Source organism: Mycteria americana, chromosome 1, assembly GCF_035582795.1.
Source record: "Mycteria americana isolate JAX WOST 10 ecotype Jacksonville Zoo and Gardens chromosome 1, USCA_MyAme_1.0, whole genome shotgun sequence".
Lineage (NCBI taxonomy): Eukaryota > Metazoa > Chordata > Aves > Ciconiiformes > Ciconiidae > Mycteria > Mycteria americana.
The window spans coordinates 195,261,837-195,281,719 of record NC_134365.1 but is presented as its reverse complement, the minus strand read 5'-3'; the positions used below and the strand labels follow the sequence as shown (position 1 = coordinate 195,281,719).

Genomic DNA, 19,883 nt, shown 5'->3' with positions numbered 1-19,883 from the left:
TCGGGCCCTGCCCTGTCACTATGGGCTTGTCTGGTGACCTGGGCTTTTGGCTGAATGCAGCTACCATCACAGGGTCTGCTCTGCTCACCTCCCCCCAGCACCTTAGGACAGGGCTGTGGGGTCTCTGCCCTGCTGCTTGTCACCCTGGCTCCCAGCTCCTCTGCCCTTATGGCACAGCCCCACTCCCACTGCTCCCTGGCCGTCCCACTGATCCGAAGGGACTCACTGCTCTGGCAGAAAGCGATTCACCTTTTTGTCAGGTCATCTCTCTGCTGAGCATTGTTATTACAACATATCATTATTATAACCTATCACATAACATTGACAACACAGCCCATAAAATTAATGGCCACATGTGTCCATGACCTGGCTCTCCTCTGATGTTCCAAGACGTAGGGTGATATCCATAGTGGTGTTAGATGGGCAGCTGGTGTTAGGACAGCTCACAAACCTGAGCTGCTTCTGTGGCAGTCGATGTCAGGACCCTTCTAGAAGGGATCCTGCAGTCAATACAACAGCCCAGCGTAACCAGCAGGCTATTCGAAAAGAAGGATCACATAAGGTAAGCCAAGTCTGCTCACACCCAGAAACACCTGACACATAGTACAGCTGTGCCACGGTGTGCCATAACATACACCTCTGGTTTTCACTCTGCTAACTGCTTGGGTTCACATTGAGCCAGTGATTAATTATCAGTGATCATTTGTCACCTTTATAAGTTCTTAAATTCTACTTTTAGTAACTGGGCTATACAATGGTAAAAAATAGGAGGCCTTAATTATGTGTTTCTACATCCAAGATATCTTTATGCTAATTAAAATTTTTATTCATTTTGCTTAATGAAGAAGCCACATTCCCCTAGAAGATTAATCTGTTCTGAAGGACCTCATGCCAGGACACCAGCACAGTGAAATGAATGCATCTGCAGCAAGAACCTTCCCTCTCCCTTCTCTTCAGTAACAAGGGGAAAAAAGGTTTGCTGTTTCCTCTGCTGTGGTTGGTCATATTGCTTTCTCAGCTTTGAAAGTAAAAAGAGAGTAACCCAGAGAAGTATTGTTGTCTCTCCACAGCAAAAGGGCTCAAAAAAGCAGCAACTGCTTATGATATGCTCTTCCCTTCATCAGCTAGAGTGCTAACTGGAGCCTGCCCAGGAAGCAGTGATGGTGAGAGCAGCATAAAAGCTAGTAAGAGAAAGGAATAGCTAGATGCCTAGTGAGGCTGCAATGCCAGAAGTCATAAGAGGATTTAAAGACAACAAAACCAGTGTTGGATGATACAAAAACTGCTAGCCTCTGTCACCCGAAGTTGTGGAGTAGGTCTTGTCTCACCTGGTACACCAGGTACCTACTTCAGAGCACCCTGGGCTGCCTTTACTACCGGTGATGAAACACAGGCACTGTGAGGGCATGCACGATGGTCAGATGGTTTTAGCTATCTCTTTTACGATGAATACACTTGCTCACTTCACTGACAGAAAGGGAAGCCTCAAGTGGCAGATATCCCAACCATTAGCTCTTGCATTTTCACAGATACTCTTCAAACATCTGCAGTCGGAACACAGGATACTTCTCACTGCAAAAAATGCTAAGAAGAAAACCAAAAAAGAGAATGAGGTTCACTGAGAGCAGAGGAGTAGAAAGGAACTGTGAAGAAACTGTCCCCTCCTTTGTGAGGACTTCTACATCACATTCAGAACTTTTATTTCACAAAAGGTTAGTGCCTTTTCAGAGAGATGAAACCCAATCGGAAGGTGCCTCAGCACTATATAGGTAATTATCATGAATGAAGCCAATTTGTCATGTTGAAATGCAGTTGCGTGGCTCATTACAGCGATTACAGACAGAAAAAGTGCATCCAGTTCAGGTTTTAAATTAATCTTCTCACTGATTTACAAATGTTAAATGGTCTGAGGTATCCATACTGTGCCTAGAATGAAAATAAGATCAGATTCTTTCAGAGTAGCTACACATCCAGTTCAGGAGATGTAAGTTCATTATTTTAGTCATGGGCATCTAAAATCAGTGTCACAGAGAGCTTCACTCCTTACTGAATGCTGACCAAATGTGGCAGACATCCCTTCTCGGTCAAACAGCTGAATAAACATGTGAATGTGATAATCAGTAGCTGGCATTTTTTACCAATTTTAAATGAGTTGGGTTTGTTTCAAAGTGACAGTCATCTGAGTAGAAAAATCCTTCGTATCTCTACAAAGCATCATAGCATGCTCTCCCAACATGGAGCTATCACTCTAGGGAACAAAAAACCCTACAAAACTACCTACTTCAAAGCTAGGTAGATCTACACTACATTGTGGTCACTGCAGTAATTATGGTTTATACCCCAAAAGACCACAGGCTGTATAGACAAAAAGGTTAAAGAGGGCTGTTGTTGCCTCCTGCCTTTGTTCCTCAATTGAGGAAATGAGGGATTAATCCTAGATCCTCAAAGATGATTAATCATGAATTCAGTGGAAGTGTGGGACTAATTATCTCTGAGATCAGAGCCAAAGTGATTTGCTAAAGGTCACCAGGAAGTCTGTGACCATTGCAGAAAAGGAACTTGAATCTGATAAATATGAATCCAAAACTACAACCAAACACTGTTTCTGACTTCTGCTTCCAGTATTTAGGAATCCTGAGGAGACCACTTCAATGATAACCTCTCTGATACTTTGAATGCAGCAACACAAACAAGCTACTAACAGGCGAGAGAAGCTGTGACTTTGCAAAGTACTAGTCACCCTGCAGCAACTGTTCTTTAAATTGTGGTTAAGTGTCCAGTGGTTTGTGCCTTGGTGAGTACAGGCTAAGCTACCTCACATTTGCTGTAGGGTGAAAACCTTCTCACAGGCTCTGCCAGCAGAATAGCTACTGTGGTGTAAACTTGCCTTGTGGTAACTTGTTCATGCAATCAGTCCTTCTGCTAACTTCCAAGGATTAGCACAAGACACGTCCCATAGGTGAAAAGTGGCCACCTCTTTTTATTTTATCCCATTTTTTTGGACAAAGTATATTAAAATATTTTATGGGGTATTTTTTTTGCTTGTCAGGTTTTGAATATGAAATAGGCTTAGTGCAATTCTCTAACAGAAGTTCTATCATTGCTAAGCTGATTAGAAATCCAGGAGCAACACAGCTGAGCTCTATTATAAGCTATCAGTAACAATCACCACTGGGAATTACTGTGTACTCCTGAAGAACAAAATCCATTTTAAATCAGAATGAGAGATGCGGGACAGTCAAGGAAGCTTGGAAGGTGGGTAGTGTTGTCAGGTAAATGGATTTTATAAAACATCAATTTTTCAAAGCTTTACTCACTAACACGGTATAAGACCAGGCCCTCTGGGATTCTGCATCTCATCAGGGACAAAACTTGGCAGCAAAGAGAGAGATGGGCTATAAATCGTTCCTGATGGCTTGGTTCCTTGAAAGCTGGCAGCAGTGTAATCACTGAACTTTTCAGAGTATTTGATCACACAGCTGGCATGCCCTAAAAGAGGGTTCCAATAAAATGCCTCCAACATGCATTATCAAGCAGCATACAAAACTGCTGCACATGCAGAACCCTTGTCATGAATCAAAGCCTTGAAGGTTGCATTCAGCTGACAAGGAGCTTTCTGAAGTTGAAGGACATTTTGCTCTCTCCCCACTGATGTCGGACATCGTCATCACAATTTATGTCTGATGCAGGCCAGCTATGTGCTGCTGCATGAGTGTGCGAGCTGACAGGGAACACACCAGCAGCTCTGTTACAGAAGCAATCCTGATGGCTCCATTTGTTGAACAGCACTGGGTAACCATGTGGTGTGGCAATGGCAGACGAGCAGAGCGTTGAGTGCAATCTGTCTGCATCCTTACGTTTGTTGTAGAAGAGTGAGTCCCATAACTATTGCTTCCTCATCATCATCATCTTCCTCTGAAATGGACTCCTGTTGTTACCTTGCTGCTATTTGATCCTTACCATGATCTTGGCCATCTCCCTGAGCAATCATTGCTGCCTCTTAATAAGGAAATGTGGTCTTACATAAGTAGCTAGATTAACAGGCACTAATGGTACAGCAAAATTACTGCAAGTTTCCTCAGACTTCTTTTTTGAGCTACTTCCTTCCTAATTTGGAAGAATTATCTATATTTGCAAGAGGGCACCAAAGACTCCTTATAAACCCATTTTTTCCTCTGTTGAAATAGCTAACACACATGGCAAGACAAGAGGTCTAGGACTGAGATAATTCTCTCTCCACACAGGCTACCAAAGACCCTTCAAATTCTCCGTTGCTAGTGATCTGGGCGAGAGGCTCAGAACGATCATTTTTAAGAATATCTTGGAACATGTGCTTGCTTGCTTTTTAATCTAAGGCTGAATGGGATTGAAACTTATGTCAAAGGGTCATCCCAAAGCCTCAACTCCCATGGCAATCTTATCCTGGAGGTCCCCACAGCTTGCTGTTCCAGCATCTCCCCAGGACCCTGCACTTAAGCACTTTTTTTTTTCCTCTGGGGTCCTAGATGCCTAGTTTTTATGTAAATCCCCAGACAGTGAAAGCTACCATACCAGAATTTGGCACTGACTGACAAGGAACACTTTACACAACATGTGGGATAGATAAAGTATGATGTTGGGTGTGGGGAGCTGGGGGTTGTAATTCCTGTTCACAGGGTAACTTCTGGTTTTATTCAAGGAGTCTGTAAGCTGTGTGATCACTTCAAAGGAGGGAACCCAGGTCTTCACCTTATAAACTTCTCAGCTGTGAGACTTAGGATCTCTTTGGGGACTCATCTCTTGACCCCGTTGTGCTTGCCTTCGTGGCTGCTTAGAGACTTCACTTGGAGGGAGGTGCTGTTGGGTACCCTGCCCCTCTCACATGTACAGCCTGGAGGTCAACACACTGTTGGAAGGAAGGGTAGATGGTTTGCATCTTCTGAGATTGATGAGGATGCTGAATCCAATTTGCACACTTCCTGGACGATTTAGACTCTTAGAAGATGTGAATTCTGCTCTGTGAAGTACTTGTGTGTGGATGTAGCATTCAAGTTGATGGAGGCACTTAATGTAGGTTCCTATCTCTAAAGGTAGAGAAAGACTGGAGTTCAACCACCCCTTTTCCCATGGGCTAACTCCTGGGCTTTCTGGATTGCTCTTTGGAGATGCCCTGGGACATGCTTATGCTATGTGCAGAAAACACGGTGAAGTGCTGGATGCTCTCCTGCTTTCGGGTTCCACCACCTCACTCTAATGATGGTGCTAGTTGAGACTTCTGCATCGTCCCATAATGTGCTCCGTGTCTTAACTCTTCACACTGCTGCCTTGGTGTCATGGATGGAGTAAGAGTGCACTTCACTTGTAAGAGAGAAGTGGCTCCTAACTTACATGCTTTGGCTCATTTGCTGAGGCTAGAGGGCTACTTCTTACCTATTGTAATACCTATATGAGAGGCATACCAGCAGGTATTGTGTATCTTTTTAAAATTAACTTAAAAACAGAAGTGTCATTGGCTTTGGTTGTGGCACTAATCAAGTTCAGTCCAAACTCCCTGTAGTAGTTAGACTCCAAATTTCCACAGATGTCAATATAAAATGGATATTTAACTGCTACTGGGACCTGTATCACAGGTCCTTCAAAATCCCTGTTGCCCAGCTTTTAAATCCATTACTAATCCTATGATCCCATGCCAAGATTCTTAATTTCTTACCCCCAGTCACCTCTCCTGGGACTGGTGCTAGCTGCATCTGTGAGAGAATTATGAGTCAATCATGAGTCATGACAAGCCAAATGCTGTGCACGATTAACTGCCTATCTACAGTTTTAAAGAGACACTGATACTGTTAGGGTTGCAGTGACTTATGAATAATTACTATTCCTGGGATAGATTTCATTTTTCCTGAATTGACACAGTCAGATGGCACTGTTTTCTCAGCGTAGGCCATTCACAAATATGTACATTCTTGTGCAGGAAGATCTGGTGCTAGAAGCCAAACAGCAATCTGCAGTTTATAGTACACACTTGTAATCCCAATACCAGTACTTGAGCACAGAATGGTTTTCCTGGAGTTTTCATATGTTCTGCGCTTTCTCACAAATGGCTCTTACGAATTCAAAGCTCGCCTATGCTTTAGACACTGTTAATATTTACCATAACTGATAATAGTACGGTACTATTAATAGTACCATAACTAATAATAGTACCATAACTAAGTACCATAACTAAGTACCATAACTAATAATAATAGTACCGTAACTAATAATAGGTCAATGATATAGGGCAGTGTTTATATAGAAAAGCTCTTTTGGATATCAATATTATTTGCCATGTGGTTTCCTTTAAGTTCTTCATGTGAGACAGTGCTGACCACAATGGAAAAACTTTTGCCTACTGTGGATGCAGATGGACTTGACTCCACGCAAAACCCTCAGGTCTTAAGGTACCCCATATGGCATTTGCAACTTGCGTTTTCTGCCTGAGTACTGCTTCTGCCTTGGCTGTGCAGCTCTCTGTAGACTTTCCTGTAACAATGAGAACCTCTTCATCAAATTGTTTTAATAGAGGGAAATCGTCTCATACTATAGTTAACAAACACAATAGACTTCAGGCCCAAAAGACAATGGAGGGCACATTTTCCTCTTCTAAAATCTTTTATATTAGATATGTCATCAAACACTAGGGACCCCATCAGGTAGATACTTGTCCATCTTTTATTCCAAGGCATTTCACAGACTGATAGATAGAGATCAAATGTGTTCCTGATGGAGAGAGCCGCAATCTGCAAAGAGGGATGGCCAAGTATTAAAATGCAATGACAATGTATCCAGCATCTGCTACAGATATGATGCCATACATTCCTTATTGCATATGGAAATAAGCATGGCCTACTGCTGCAGTGTTTTGCTGGTGCTTGAAGATATTTATTTTGGTTCTTGAAGATATTTGTCTCAGAAATCTGCAGTAAACAGTTCCACAGGGTCTTCTATATGATTGAATGAACTATGAGAAATGGTGGTCACGTACTGCTATTTCCATTTTTCTCCTGTTTTTCCACTGAATCTTTCAAAATCAGTTCTTCAGGGGGAAGGCAAAGTCCAAGCCTTTCGTGGAGTTATGCCAACAGAGAATTTGGCCCCAGGTTTCTTTTTGTGTATGATGAATTGACAGCCTTGTACCTGTAGCCAAAGGGAGCAGATGGAAGAAATTTTAGGCACAATTTTGTTCTAGTTGTATGCTTCGACAAAACACAAATTATTGCAAGGAACTTTTCCTCCTATAATTTTATATATAAAATGAGGGTATCAGGAAGCCAGAAGTGCCCATTTTAGTTTACATTCAGCTCTGGAAGCCGCCATAGCACAACTTCCCAGTACCACTTTCATAATGGCCAGTGCATTAACTGTTTTGTTGTTCTTCCTCCTCTCCAGCTTCCGAAAAAAAAAGATACGTGAAGCTGTGAACTCGAGCCTAGTTTACAGACACAAGCCCGGAGGCTATTCCTTGTTGATCCAGCTGTAAATGCAGATGGACTAATGGCCAGACAGGCTGCGAGCTAGTGTCTACAAGAACTACAATGCCCTTACCAAACCAACTCAATGGGTTAACTATACTGTTGATCCTGATCAACATGACTCTTTTTTTTAAAGAGACTTGTCTCATAACCTCATATTCAATAGGATATTAGCTATTAGTCTCAATGAAGTCTCCTACAACTGCTACTATGAGAGAGTTAGCTTAAGAAGAAACTGTGATATGATCAGGAATAATCTTTTCCTCATGCTTATAAGAATATGAAGTTGGCTGGACAGGGTCAGAAGAATGATCCATCTAGCCCAGGATTCAGCCTTCAAAAGGAGTTACTATGGGGTTTGTCAGAGGTAGCATGTGATATGTGGCACATTTGGCCTCAGATGTCTCAGTTTAGGTATGCTCCTCTTGGCAATGACCTATTTCCCAGGAGCATGGACCATCAGTAATGCCAGTCTCCAACATCTGGTACTAGGACTGGGGCTTCTGGAAATCACAGAATCAGAATACAAGGGCAGTGATAGGTGAGACCTTATGAAACTCCAGCACCTCCCACCTTTTTTATTCCCTTTTTTCCCACCCACTGACAAAAGCACCATCCAGTGGAGTGGAGCAAGACTTTGGCCAATCCTGTGCCCATGGCAGCAGCCAGACTTCAAAGGTGGCAGGAATGGATGGTAATACCCCTCTAGTTAAGGGATGTTTGGTGAAACACTCCAGAGGGTGGTTTCTGGCACTCAATTCAGTAAGACTAGTTTCTCATGAGGGGAAAAAAAAAAGAAATAAAAAAGGAAGAAAACAACAACAACAATCCCCAGGAAAACAGCCGTTAGTATGCTTGATAAAGGCAATAGGAACAGTACACTCACAGTAGTGCTTCCTCCAAATGCTCTTGTGGCAGCCGTCCAACAAATAATCATTGGAGGACTTCCTGAGTCAGAGATATTGTCATTATGTATATTACAACTGTATTATGTTTAATACAATTGTGGTGTACACAATGGATATTTAAAATATATGTTGTAAACAGTTATATATTGTACTACTGCATATAACACAATACATCTGCCTTTTACTTTGGTTTAAGTTTCCTTTCATTAATTTGTCCAGTCACTTTTTGAACTATGTAAACTTGTAGCATTCATAACTTTCTGCAGTGAAAAGTTACACAGCTCGACTGAACATTGTATGGAAACTCATCTCTTTTGTTTGCTTTTATCTAGTCATCTGCTAGCTTCATTTGAAGTTCTCTTGCTTTTGTACTGGATGAGACAGCTTGTAATAACAATTTATAATTGTCTTTTCTAGCCACTCATTTTCATAGACCTTTCTACCCTCTCAGTTATCTCACTGCCAGTCTACTCACTTGTCTATTTATTATTTAGCAGTTCCATACCTTTGATCACCCTTATCACTCATCTCTGTACTTCTTCCAGTTTTGCTGTCTCCCTTGAGATAGAAGGTACTGAGCACCTCCAAGAGGCACACTGTGCATATTATTTTCTGTTTAGTTTGCTATTGCTTTCCTAATACTTTTTAATACACTAGTTGCTTTTTGCTTAAAAACGTAACAATTAATAATATATTAGAGAAATAACAAGGAAATAGCCTAGATTATCCTTTAGCACCAATGAGGTACGAACTGATCTTGGCATACCACGTGCAAAGCTGCTAAAGGGGCAAAGAAGTCACACATCCTCATAACTCATAGAAAGACTGCTGCCTCCTACTGAACCCTAAGGAACTGTCTTAAATGAGAGCTTTTATTAAAAATAATGCTTTGATTAACCTTGTGCTTTTCTTGCCAGCATTTATTGCTCTATGGAAGGGCTATGACATTTCCAAGGGGCCCGCATTTGGGCAGTATTTCATAACTTACTGGACCAGAAAGAGATCTAGATTGAAACTTTATGGTTCTCAGCTGAGGACAGCCTCCTAAGGAGCTTTGATTACCTGGCATGGAAGCTGGGACATGTGAGGGGACTGCTTCCTGCCAGTTAGCTACCCGCCCAGAAGAAGGCTCCTCCAGCAATTCCAGGATTTTCATTTGGGAGGAACTACTTCCACATTTTGTAATTACAAAGATCAAGACTGATTTAATTTTGATTCAGCAAAAGGCCTTTGAATACTAAAGTAATTCTCTTAGCTCAGTGTTTTCCATACAGATTTGGTTGGAGTCAGTGGAAACACATGGCACCATTTGGAGGACAGGCACTGTGAGGAGGCTTCTTCTCAGAGTTTTCCTGGCTTTGACAAGTAATTAGGGTTTGAATTTTGAGTCATGACAGGCAGAATTTTAATCAGGAAAACAAGAAAATGCATGTGTAAAGAAAAGAACAGAGACAGATTAGCATCAACTGAATGAGAGCAAAAACAGAGCTGCCATGGTTGTGTTATCAGAGATTTGGAGAGAAATGCTGAGAATTTTTAGGGCATACACAAGAAAACTGGGAAAACAGAAGTTTGAGAGAAATGTGTCTTCTGAGAATGACCAATAAAGGAAAAAGAAGCCAAAGGGAAGAGGACTAATTTAGAACTAGGTATGGATGATCCATAACATTTCCAGTACCGGGTTCAACTTGATTTAGTAAGGCTATTCAGAGATGCTGATGCTAAAAAGAACACTTCCAATTCTTGGGCCTCATCTACAGAACAGATCTGTTAAGAAGAAAATGGAAAAAATTAAAAGTTTTAACAGTATATTCAGTTATTCACATGTTGTTCTACATTTAGACTCACTAAACTAACCTGTCACAGCTCCACCAGGACCTTGCAGCACTCACAATTTCAGGCATCCTTTTCTGAGGAAATCGGGAACATTTCCATATAAATACTGGAGAATCCCATGGAATTATGTGAAGACAAATCTAACTCCCTTATCTTCAAATCAAGAAGACAAGTTCATTTCAGATCAAGACTAGAATTTGCTATTTCAGTAACAGGACTCTCGACTTTGCAAGAACGAGGTGGGAAAGAAAGGAAACTATTTCTACTGAATGTAATCAGCATTGGTGGAGTTTCTGGTCATATAGGGGTTGTGAATGACCTTCCTTCCTTACTGCACTGTAGTTTACTTCCTGACCCCACAACCTCTGAGAGAAGCATACTCTACTATGCACTCAGCAGGAGCAAGAGAACAATGGTCCCTCATTATTCTCACATTTCCATTTTTCTAATTGAGTCTTCTACTATTGTTTTGAGATGGGTGAGAAGGGTTGATTTATTAGACTTTTTTTTACCTTCAGACATTTAGCAAACAGGTTTTCAGCTGCATGGCTTTGGAATTAGCTTATTTAGCCTGTTTAACAGCTTTTAGCTTATTTAGATAATTTTAGCTTATGTCTTTTTCTTATGATGATTCTTGGCAATGCCTGTTGATGATTCTGGGACTCTTGGTAGGTGCAGCACAGCAAATGACAGGGACGGTCTCTGTGCCACAAGAATTTCTGGGTAAGTAGCAGACAGAACACGGTGGGGTGGGTAAAACATACCTCACCAACATGAGAATAGGAAGTGAGAATTTAACACATTTTCTTTTCAAGAAATTTTTCTTGATGGCTCATACCTTGTTCCTCCCCTCTCCTCCCCTCCCTCCTCTCTGTCACGTACATGTGTCTTTTCTACAAATAACCTCAAATATTCACAGCTAGAGCTGCAGAAACAGTTTTCCTCAAGCTAGAAGCTTTTAATCTTTAATTTTGGAGTATATTCATTTCTTTATATGAACATCAGTATGGATTCTTACCAGATAGTGGGACTAGAAAAGAATTAGTTTTCATACAAAACCTTTAATGGGAAAGCTCAGGTCAAGAATTTTCTGAAGTACAATTTTGTCCAATTTCTGTCTTCTGGACCAGAAGTCAGGGGATGGCTTTGAAAGCTAGAAATGACAGGCTGCAGGGGACCAAGAATTGTGTTAATGTATGTTATGCTTTCTGGTTCCTGCCAGCTATAAACTCCTCAGCCAAGCCTTCCTGTTGGGAAGACTTTCTGTTGGCATACACATGGAAAGAGTAAGATGAAATGCTGCTTTTAGGAGGGAATGGAACTTGAGGTAGAAAAAGCTTCAGAAAGTGACCTTTGCTCTGAGATTGCTTTGCCACTCCATGGTGAGGGTTGCCAGAACCAGCAGTGTCATGGAGTTGCCCTGCTTGCAATGCTGAAACACTTAGGAAGGGTAGAGATGGAAATTTTTGCCTGTTTCTTCTATTCTCCCCACATGATCTGCAAAACTTGTCCCTCACTCTGATTGTACTGCCGTGGTCTCAGCCTACTGGACAGTCACTGCAGTGGCAACTTGTCTGTAAGAAAGCCCTCCTCTCTGCAAGATCATTCAGGTACAAGCATTGCTGGCACCTTTTCAAATATATAATTCATTGTATATGAAGCTACCAGGTCTTTCTTTGCTGGTCCTCTTTTGAAGCATGAAGTAGCAGCATTATCTGAAGTGCAGCTTTGCAGGAGGTATGCTTTGCTCCATCTAATCGATACAAGGAACAGATACAAACTCCCAAATTGCTGTCCAATGTGAAGAAATCTGAAAACCCTGTGGGAAGCCCCAGTAGCTGCACAGAAGTGCATTACTGCTACAACAGCATTGAGCCTGTTTCTACAAATAAGGAGATCCCCAATTGTCAATCCCAGCTCTGCCCCTCTCGATGCTCTAGAGAGAAGGATACCACAGGTAGCAGTGCTGACCATTGTCCTCCTGCAGGAAACTCCTGTGAGTGAGTATAGGGAGCAACTCAGAGGTAATAAGGGAAGAGGCAGAAAAGGAGACAAGTTTCTCCTTTGCCACAGTGAGGAAGACGTGACCCTACATAACGGAGGAATGATCCTTCCCCAGAATACAGAGGAAGGGAAAGAAATACCTGCACAACATCTTTCTGCTAGATTTGGTTCGCCCAGTATATTTAAACAATAAACAGTTTCGCAAACTATTCTAGCTAGTATGACTGAGCTCTATGGTCCTTGATACTAATAACCTGAGTGCTATCAAAGGTAAGATTTATGGTACCTATAGTTGAACTGAAGGTGGTTTACAGAGTTTAAAATGAGAAGGGGGTATTTGATTATCTGATTTGAATCTCCAGTATTTCACAGACCATTTCACAGATGTATCACCCACCTCCCCCTTTATTGTGGTATCTTGTGTTTGGCTAAACACATTTTCCAGCAATTTAGATAGGCTTGAATCCAAGAAACAGAAAGCTGGAGAAGCCACCACTGCTTTATTAGCTTAATCCAGTGGTTAATCAGCTTCACTGTTAAAAATTTGTGCCTAATGTCCCATTTGAATCTGTATGACTTTAGTTTCCAGAAACTGGGTTTTTCTGCTGTGGTTTTCTCTATTTAATTCAATTTAATTCAAGTCCCTTACTATTATTTTCTCTTCAAAAAGGTACTTATAATGATGTCATGTCTCAGGGCTTCTTTCTGAGTGAACTCGTGTCTCACTCTAAAGCCTTTCCTTAAATCTCTGTTGTGAAGGGTTTTTTGCATGTATTCCATTTTCTGTACATTTGTTTTAAAACAGAAAAACGAGAATTGTTAGTAGTATTTCAGAATCAAGTTTCACCAGTGTTCTACAGGAAAATGAACTTGTCACCCTAACTGTGAGTATTGAAAGTGATATTTTTACCTGAACGTCACAGCGGGAGCTTTTGGTGAGATGCTTGCACATTGTGACCTTTAAATCATTTTCAGAACCGTGTTATTGCAGTAAAAGTTCACCACTCTGTAAGCTTGGCTTGAATTTCATGTTCTTAGCTTTGCATTGTGGTACTGACTACATTTTTTGAGAGTGCCAGGTACGCAGCCACAGCCTCACTGTAATTTACCATACCATGTATCTTCATATGGCCTGCAAATTTCATCAGCTGTTTGTATTTACTTCCACATCATTAACTCAAATGTTGAAAAATATCAGGACTAGTACAACTACGTCAAACCCCACTAAAGACATTCATAGTCGGTTAGGACTCTATGTGGACAATTCATCACTGGCATCTGTTTAAAAAATCACTTCCCAGACTATTTTCTTACTGTTCTTTTGCTGTTCATATACAATATTGATCTTTATCAGAATGCACTGGTATACTGCCAAATTTCTTACCAAAGCCTAAATAAATTACATTTTGTACTTTTCTCAAACAAGCATATACTACCTTAAAAATACAATTAAAAAAAACCAAAACCAAAACCAAAACCAAAATCAGACTCACTTTTAAAGGCCTATTTCATATTAAAAAGAATCTTCAATGACACTTATTCTGTGTTTGATATCCAACTCTTTAATAATAGCTATAATTCATGTCTAGCCTTCACTACTGAAGATTTATATACCTGTGACTTACATCAGGATAACCAGTATATACTACTTTGAGCCATCATCCCTGTCTTTGGAATATTGCTGCAGCATTAACAGTCTTCCTGTCTCTTGGAAGAGCTGTGGTGTTCCAAGATTTATTAAAAGTAAATTTCAACAGACAAGAGGTCTACCCGGCCAGCTCATCAGGTCTCTGGGTACAAATTATATAGGCCGGTAGACACAACAAAATTTTTCTTTTGCAGATGTTTAATATCCTCCTCAGTTGCTATTGAACTGGAAAATACTTTTCATTTCCTCTTATGATGGAAAAAAAGCATGGTACATTTTCCAATGAATTAACAGAAATATTTATTAAACTTCTCTTTTTTTTCCTTAATAATAACTTTATGGTCTCCATTTAGTAGTGGGCCTAAGAAGAGTTTCTTTTCTAATAATCTTCAGCTTCTCACTTTTTCTATGTGGTGCTAACATCTTTTAGCAATTTGTCTACTTTTAATGATTGTATATTAATTTCTAGCCATAACTCCTTACTTATTTTTCATTACATATAATTTTTTATTAACAAATCCTGCCTTGGCTTCATTACTGTGCCAAGACTGGCTCTAAGCCAAAGTTGTCCTTTCTCACAGATTGGAACTGTCTTTTTTAACCATCTAATAAATTCTTCTTTTAAATCAACTACTTTCATTCTTTTTTTTTCTACATAGTTTTGCTCACAATTTTTTCTGTTTTAAAAATTAACTCTTATACACATGCTGTGCATGTTTATGTGTAGTACGTATTTTTATAATTACTGTTTAGGGTAATCTTTTTTCCATAGTGACTGCAATTAGTCTTGGTTACTGGTCCGCCAATTTTCCACTCTGTGATTAATTCTTCTTTATCATAATCTGCACTAAACAATGCAGCATCTCTTGTGTAAGAAAATTGCTGTCTCAAATTTTTAGAAAGTTTAACAATGTCTTAGCACTGGCGGTCTGCGCGCTCCCTCCTTGGTGTTCTACACTTTCAACATAATAGGATGATGTATTTGTTGTAGAATAAACTGTTAAAAGATCAAAAGTTTTGTTGATCTGCCTGGCTAGGACATGCTTGAAAGACCATTACTTTAAGTACAATCACTTTATTATGTGGGAGTAAAGAAGCAGATAAGACTAACAAGGCTAGACATGGGTTAAAGAGCAACTCTCATGGATTACATTAATACACTAAGTAGTGCTGGCTGTCTTGCCTGTCAGCAAGCTACCAAGAAATTAAGGGTGTTATATACAAGCTCACGTCTGATGCCAGTGGAAACAGGCCAAACACAGCTGCAATTGGTCACGTCATTGCGAACATCTGACACACCCTTGTAACAAGAGATCCAGGTCATGGGCAAACTAGGAGGACTAAACACAGTAAAATAAATTATTAGCCTTCAGGGATATCGCTGCAGTCAGTAGTGGTGACTGATTTTTGTGTTCATGTTTCTTTTTCTTTTTTTCTACAAGCAAGATGGATCTTCCAGACACCGCCTGAATAAGTAAAGGCATTGTGATTTCCTTGACAGTAAAGCTTGAATCGTAGAAGAGACTGTCAACAAATAAATGGCTTGTAGGTCCAAATTCTGCTTTGAGTAGTATTTGCATAGCTATGTGGAAATTGGCAGGGTTGACTTTGTTCTTACCAATTTCAGTGTGGCTGCTCAGCCTTTAAATCAGAGCTGAATTTGGCAATTAGCAATCCTTTATACTAGATAGTAAACAAACATACATAGACATAGGCTCACTTTATTAATAGTTTTAAAAACAACCAAACCAATAGTGCCTATTTAAAATAGATGAGAGGGCAGACTGTAACATCTAGATTCTCTGCATCTAAAAATGTTTTGTAATACAGGCAGTTTCAGAGGAGCACAATGATCTAAACTTCCAGCTTGTTTATCATCTAAAGCACAGCATTTGCATTTTTCATCACCACTAATGAAGTCCAAAATCTGCATCTGTGTACTCCTTACATCGCAGACTGTCAGTTAGCTTTATCCTCAAAGCACTGGCCTGAAGCTACTGGCCCTCCTCATTTCAGGATAAAGAAGAGTGGAGGAACCTCTTGGTGGAGTGGCAGTGCCAAAGAGAAGCAAAGAGGAACAGATTTACAGTTTTCAGACTTTTACATGTTTCTAAACTTGACTTATAATTTTTTATTGAGAAAAAGCAGCCGAACAAGAATTATCTGGTCCTTAGTCAACTTTCACACATTACTTGGAATAAAATTGTCTTCAGTAAAACCCTTGCGTGAAGAATATTTTATAATAAAATAATACCACAGGAACCACTTTATTTCATAGCATTGTACAACAGCTGCAATATAAGGAGGAACATTCAGAAATAGTGAGAATTTTTTTATACAAACTATTCTGTTGAAGAGAGAATGTCATAATTATACTTATGTTAATATATGGGGAGCTAAACAAAATTCCTTAATGGTTTGAGCATGTTCAAATTGCATTTTAAGCTCCCTACTCTGCTTTCAATAATTTAAATGCCCAGTTCTAAATAGGATGGACAAAATGGTCTAGAAAACTGAAAATGGAGGGCAGAAAAGTCTAGGTTGCACATTTTTCCCTTCCCTTCCAAACACAATCCAATGGATGATCAGGAGAGTCTGACTGTGTGGCACAGACCCCTATAAGACTGTTTGCACAACAGCAGAAAAAGAGACGTTGAAAGCTAACTATTCGTTAAGCCTACAAGATGCCGTCTATTTAGAACATGAAATGAACTCCTTAATTACATATAAAAAGTCCTTAGGAAGGACCTGTCCTTACTTCTCTCTTAATATGCCAAGACCCCTCAGCACTTTTCCCATGTTTGCCATATAGTTATCCATGAATCCCTCTACCTTGTAAGGGAGTCTCAAACTTGCAGACTCAACAACCCATTTTCTCCTCTAGGACAGTACCTATGGCCCTTGGGAACTGAGGAATCCTACTTTTCTGCAAGTCATTTACTCTGTACCACTCATAACGTTTATTACCTATCGACAACTCATAAAAAACATTACACAACACTCCACCACTGCGGTCCAAATAGCTTGACTTCCCTGTGCTGAGCAGAGCTACTGAAAATCTGTAGCAGTCGGGGTGGCTCTGTTCAAAGAGGAACATTGTGCTCTGCTTCTTTAAGGAGGGGGTCTCCTCTGAGTGCTATGACTTGAAGTAACATGGTAACTCCTTCACAAAGCTCCATGAGTATCTGCTTCTTCTTGGAAAAATTCTGGATCTGAAGCTGATCATCTCCAATGTACAAAGCAACACAATCTTCACTAATTTTCCTGTACCAGAACATGCAACCAGTAGCATTATTCAGCATAGCGATTAAATCTGCAGTGACCAAATTAACTTCTAGTTTCTGTATGCCAACAGCTGCTTCTAAAATAATAACCAGGACCTGGACAGAGTCTGAATGTCTACTGAATAGTACAAGTCATTGATCCCAACTGGGATAAGTTCAGCCTGTGAATCACAGCATTTATCCTTCTGGCTGGAATGGATAAGAATTATGCAGAAACAGATGTGCCTCAGCCAAATGGATTGGCAGGCTACAGGGACTTCGGGGTTCACAAAAAGCTTCTGAAAAAATACATGGAGCTCTTTTGCCTAGAAATGGCTTTTGGTGCTGAAGTACAACAAAGTCTGTGATATGCCTCCAGAAATACTTGCATCAGGTGTATGCAGCTGCAATGCCAATGTGGTAAAAAGACTGTAAGTCAATATGAATGCTTGAGGTGAGGTTGCGTGACGGGACCAGTAAACTCAATGTTTAAGAAAAATGTTTCATGTGAAGTAGCAGTTCCAGGGCATCTAGTAACTAACCAAGGAGCTGGCCCTAGATCTCTGAAAGAGAAAAAGGATAAAGGCAATCAGAATTAAGAGATACAAGCAAATGACTTAGCAGTGCTCTGATGGCCCATTAATGACTCCCTTTTCAGCTCTCTGAGGGCTGGTCTCAGGTGCTTGTATTTGGAACCAACTTGGTCCAGTGGAAAGTCTGGGTCCTGACTCCACCAGAATTAAACTGTTTAAACATCCAGCTTTAATAGAATGGCTTTGAAAACAAGTGGGTCCCCAAGGACTTTCCAACAGGCTGTTAATCCTGGATGCTTGCGGGCAGGCATTCAGGTCCAAATTAGACATGTTCTTGGTTGTCAAGGTGAAAGACAGAGAATAGCTGTATGCACACAGTACAAAGACAGCACACTTGTCTAGAAAACATTATTCCTGTTCCTAAATATACAAGTCTTGTAACATCAGTCTGAGAAAGGAGAGAAGAAATAGCTTCTTAGGCACAGATTCGTTATTTTCTGAGGATCAAGCCATGCTTCAGTCCCGCAGAGTGCTAATTCTTTCCCCTCTCTCCTGCAAAATCTCTGATAGTCTGAATCTGATGATACTGAAGTCCCTATATATGAACTCACTTGGTACCTGTATTTGCCAAGCATTTCAAAGAGAACGGGAATAAGTTCTTGAAAAGAATACAACAAAAGAGTTAAAAAGGCATTAATTTGACTGTTTTTTCCCTGACTTTCCATAAAGGAGAAGAGTGGGCTAGCAAAGCATGTAAATGAGGAGCCTACAAATCTTATTCACTGACAGTTCTTAACATGCAATTTCATAAACCAGGGCATTTTGACTTCCCTGCGTCAGGAACATTCTATGCCTCTGTCCTTCCCTTTCTCCAAGAATGGGTGCTCTCTCCATTGCTGCAGTACAAAAAAGACAAAGTGATTGTAATTCTTGTACTTTTTAAAGAATGGTGGCTTAAACAGAACAAATCAAAACAAAAATCCCCAACTTCATACTGAAAACAAAACAGAAAAACTTCTGTGACTGTGTAGAAGAATTGGCAAAGTTGCTATTTCACGGCTTCAACAAAGTGATAGAAAAATATGCAAAAATAGCTCCAGATCAAGAAAGAAATTCCTGTCAATGGGTTAGAGCCATCCTCATCCACGAAGTGGACTCTCAGGTCTGAAATACCTTTCAGAAAAGCTAGACGCTTTTGATAACACTTATATGTGAGAAATGTGTGGCATTAAGCCAAAAATAGAAAATATGAATCTTGCTGTTCAGATAACTATTCCAGAAGTAAATCTTCCGACTTTTGCTTGAAATGACATGTAAGACCTACTTATGCGAACTATAGAGGAAATACTTCACTGCTTGATTAAAGTGAGAAAAGACTACTCAGAACACAACCTGTGTGAGTAACTGTATGGTAGGAGCGACCCCAAGGCATGACTCCCTTAGATCATGAAAGAATGTCAGCACTAAGGTCAAAAAACATGAGCAACGTTAACAATTGTTATAAGAAAGGAAGGAAAAGATGCTGACATTCAGATACAGGTATGCGTTGCTTGTATTTGGCAGTCACAGATGTTAGCAACGGACAGAGCAGCTAATCTGACATATTTCCCTGCCAACAGAGGATTGCTTCCCTTATCTAGATCTTTGCCTCCATCTAGTTTTAACTTTCTTAATAAGCGAGGCTCTCCCCATTTCTACTGGAACAGAATATTTCACAGTCTAAAACTGAGCTCATTACATTTTTTTTTTAGTTTTGTAAATTTATCCCATTACTTATGTTTACTGCTTCATTAAGCAGAGTGACTATGCCTACTTTTGCTATGGTAAGCAATTTTCTTCTCTGTTATTCACGCTTTCTTGGCTATAAGGAAAGAGATCTGGCATGTTATTTTAAAGTAGGCCTGAATCAAATGATTTAGACTGAGAAGAAATCAATCTGTGAAACAGTAATAACTAGAATTAGCAGATACTGACCTCTGCCAAGGTGATAACTGTTCAGCACCATAAGGGCGTATATCATGACTCAGACAGAATAGGAGACATCTCAGGACACATTCAAGGATGCTGGCTCTGCATGGGGGGAGAACATCCAGAATGACACTGATCCTGCTCCAGTGCTAAAAGCAATAACCACCCATCCATTCACTGTGAATGGAAATCACCTAGATAAGGTCTACTTCGGTAATTGAAAAGAGCACCAA

At 40.2% G+C, this 19,883-nt stretch overlaps 1 protein-coding gene across 1 annotated transcript in view; it reads left to right on the top strand.

The window, feature by feature from the left end:
* The first annotated feature begins 361 nt into the window (after window positions 1-361).
* RFXAP (regulatory factor X associated protein) overlaps window positions 362-19,883 on the top strand; it is a 32,335-nt gene continuing 12,813 nt past the window's right edge. The window contains exon 1 of the mRNA XM_075498226.1: window positions 362-562. Coding sequence (XP_075354341.1) covers window positions 362-562 — 201 coding nt within the window. The remainder of the gene's footprint in view (window positions 563-19,883) is intronic.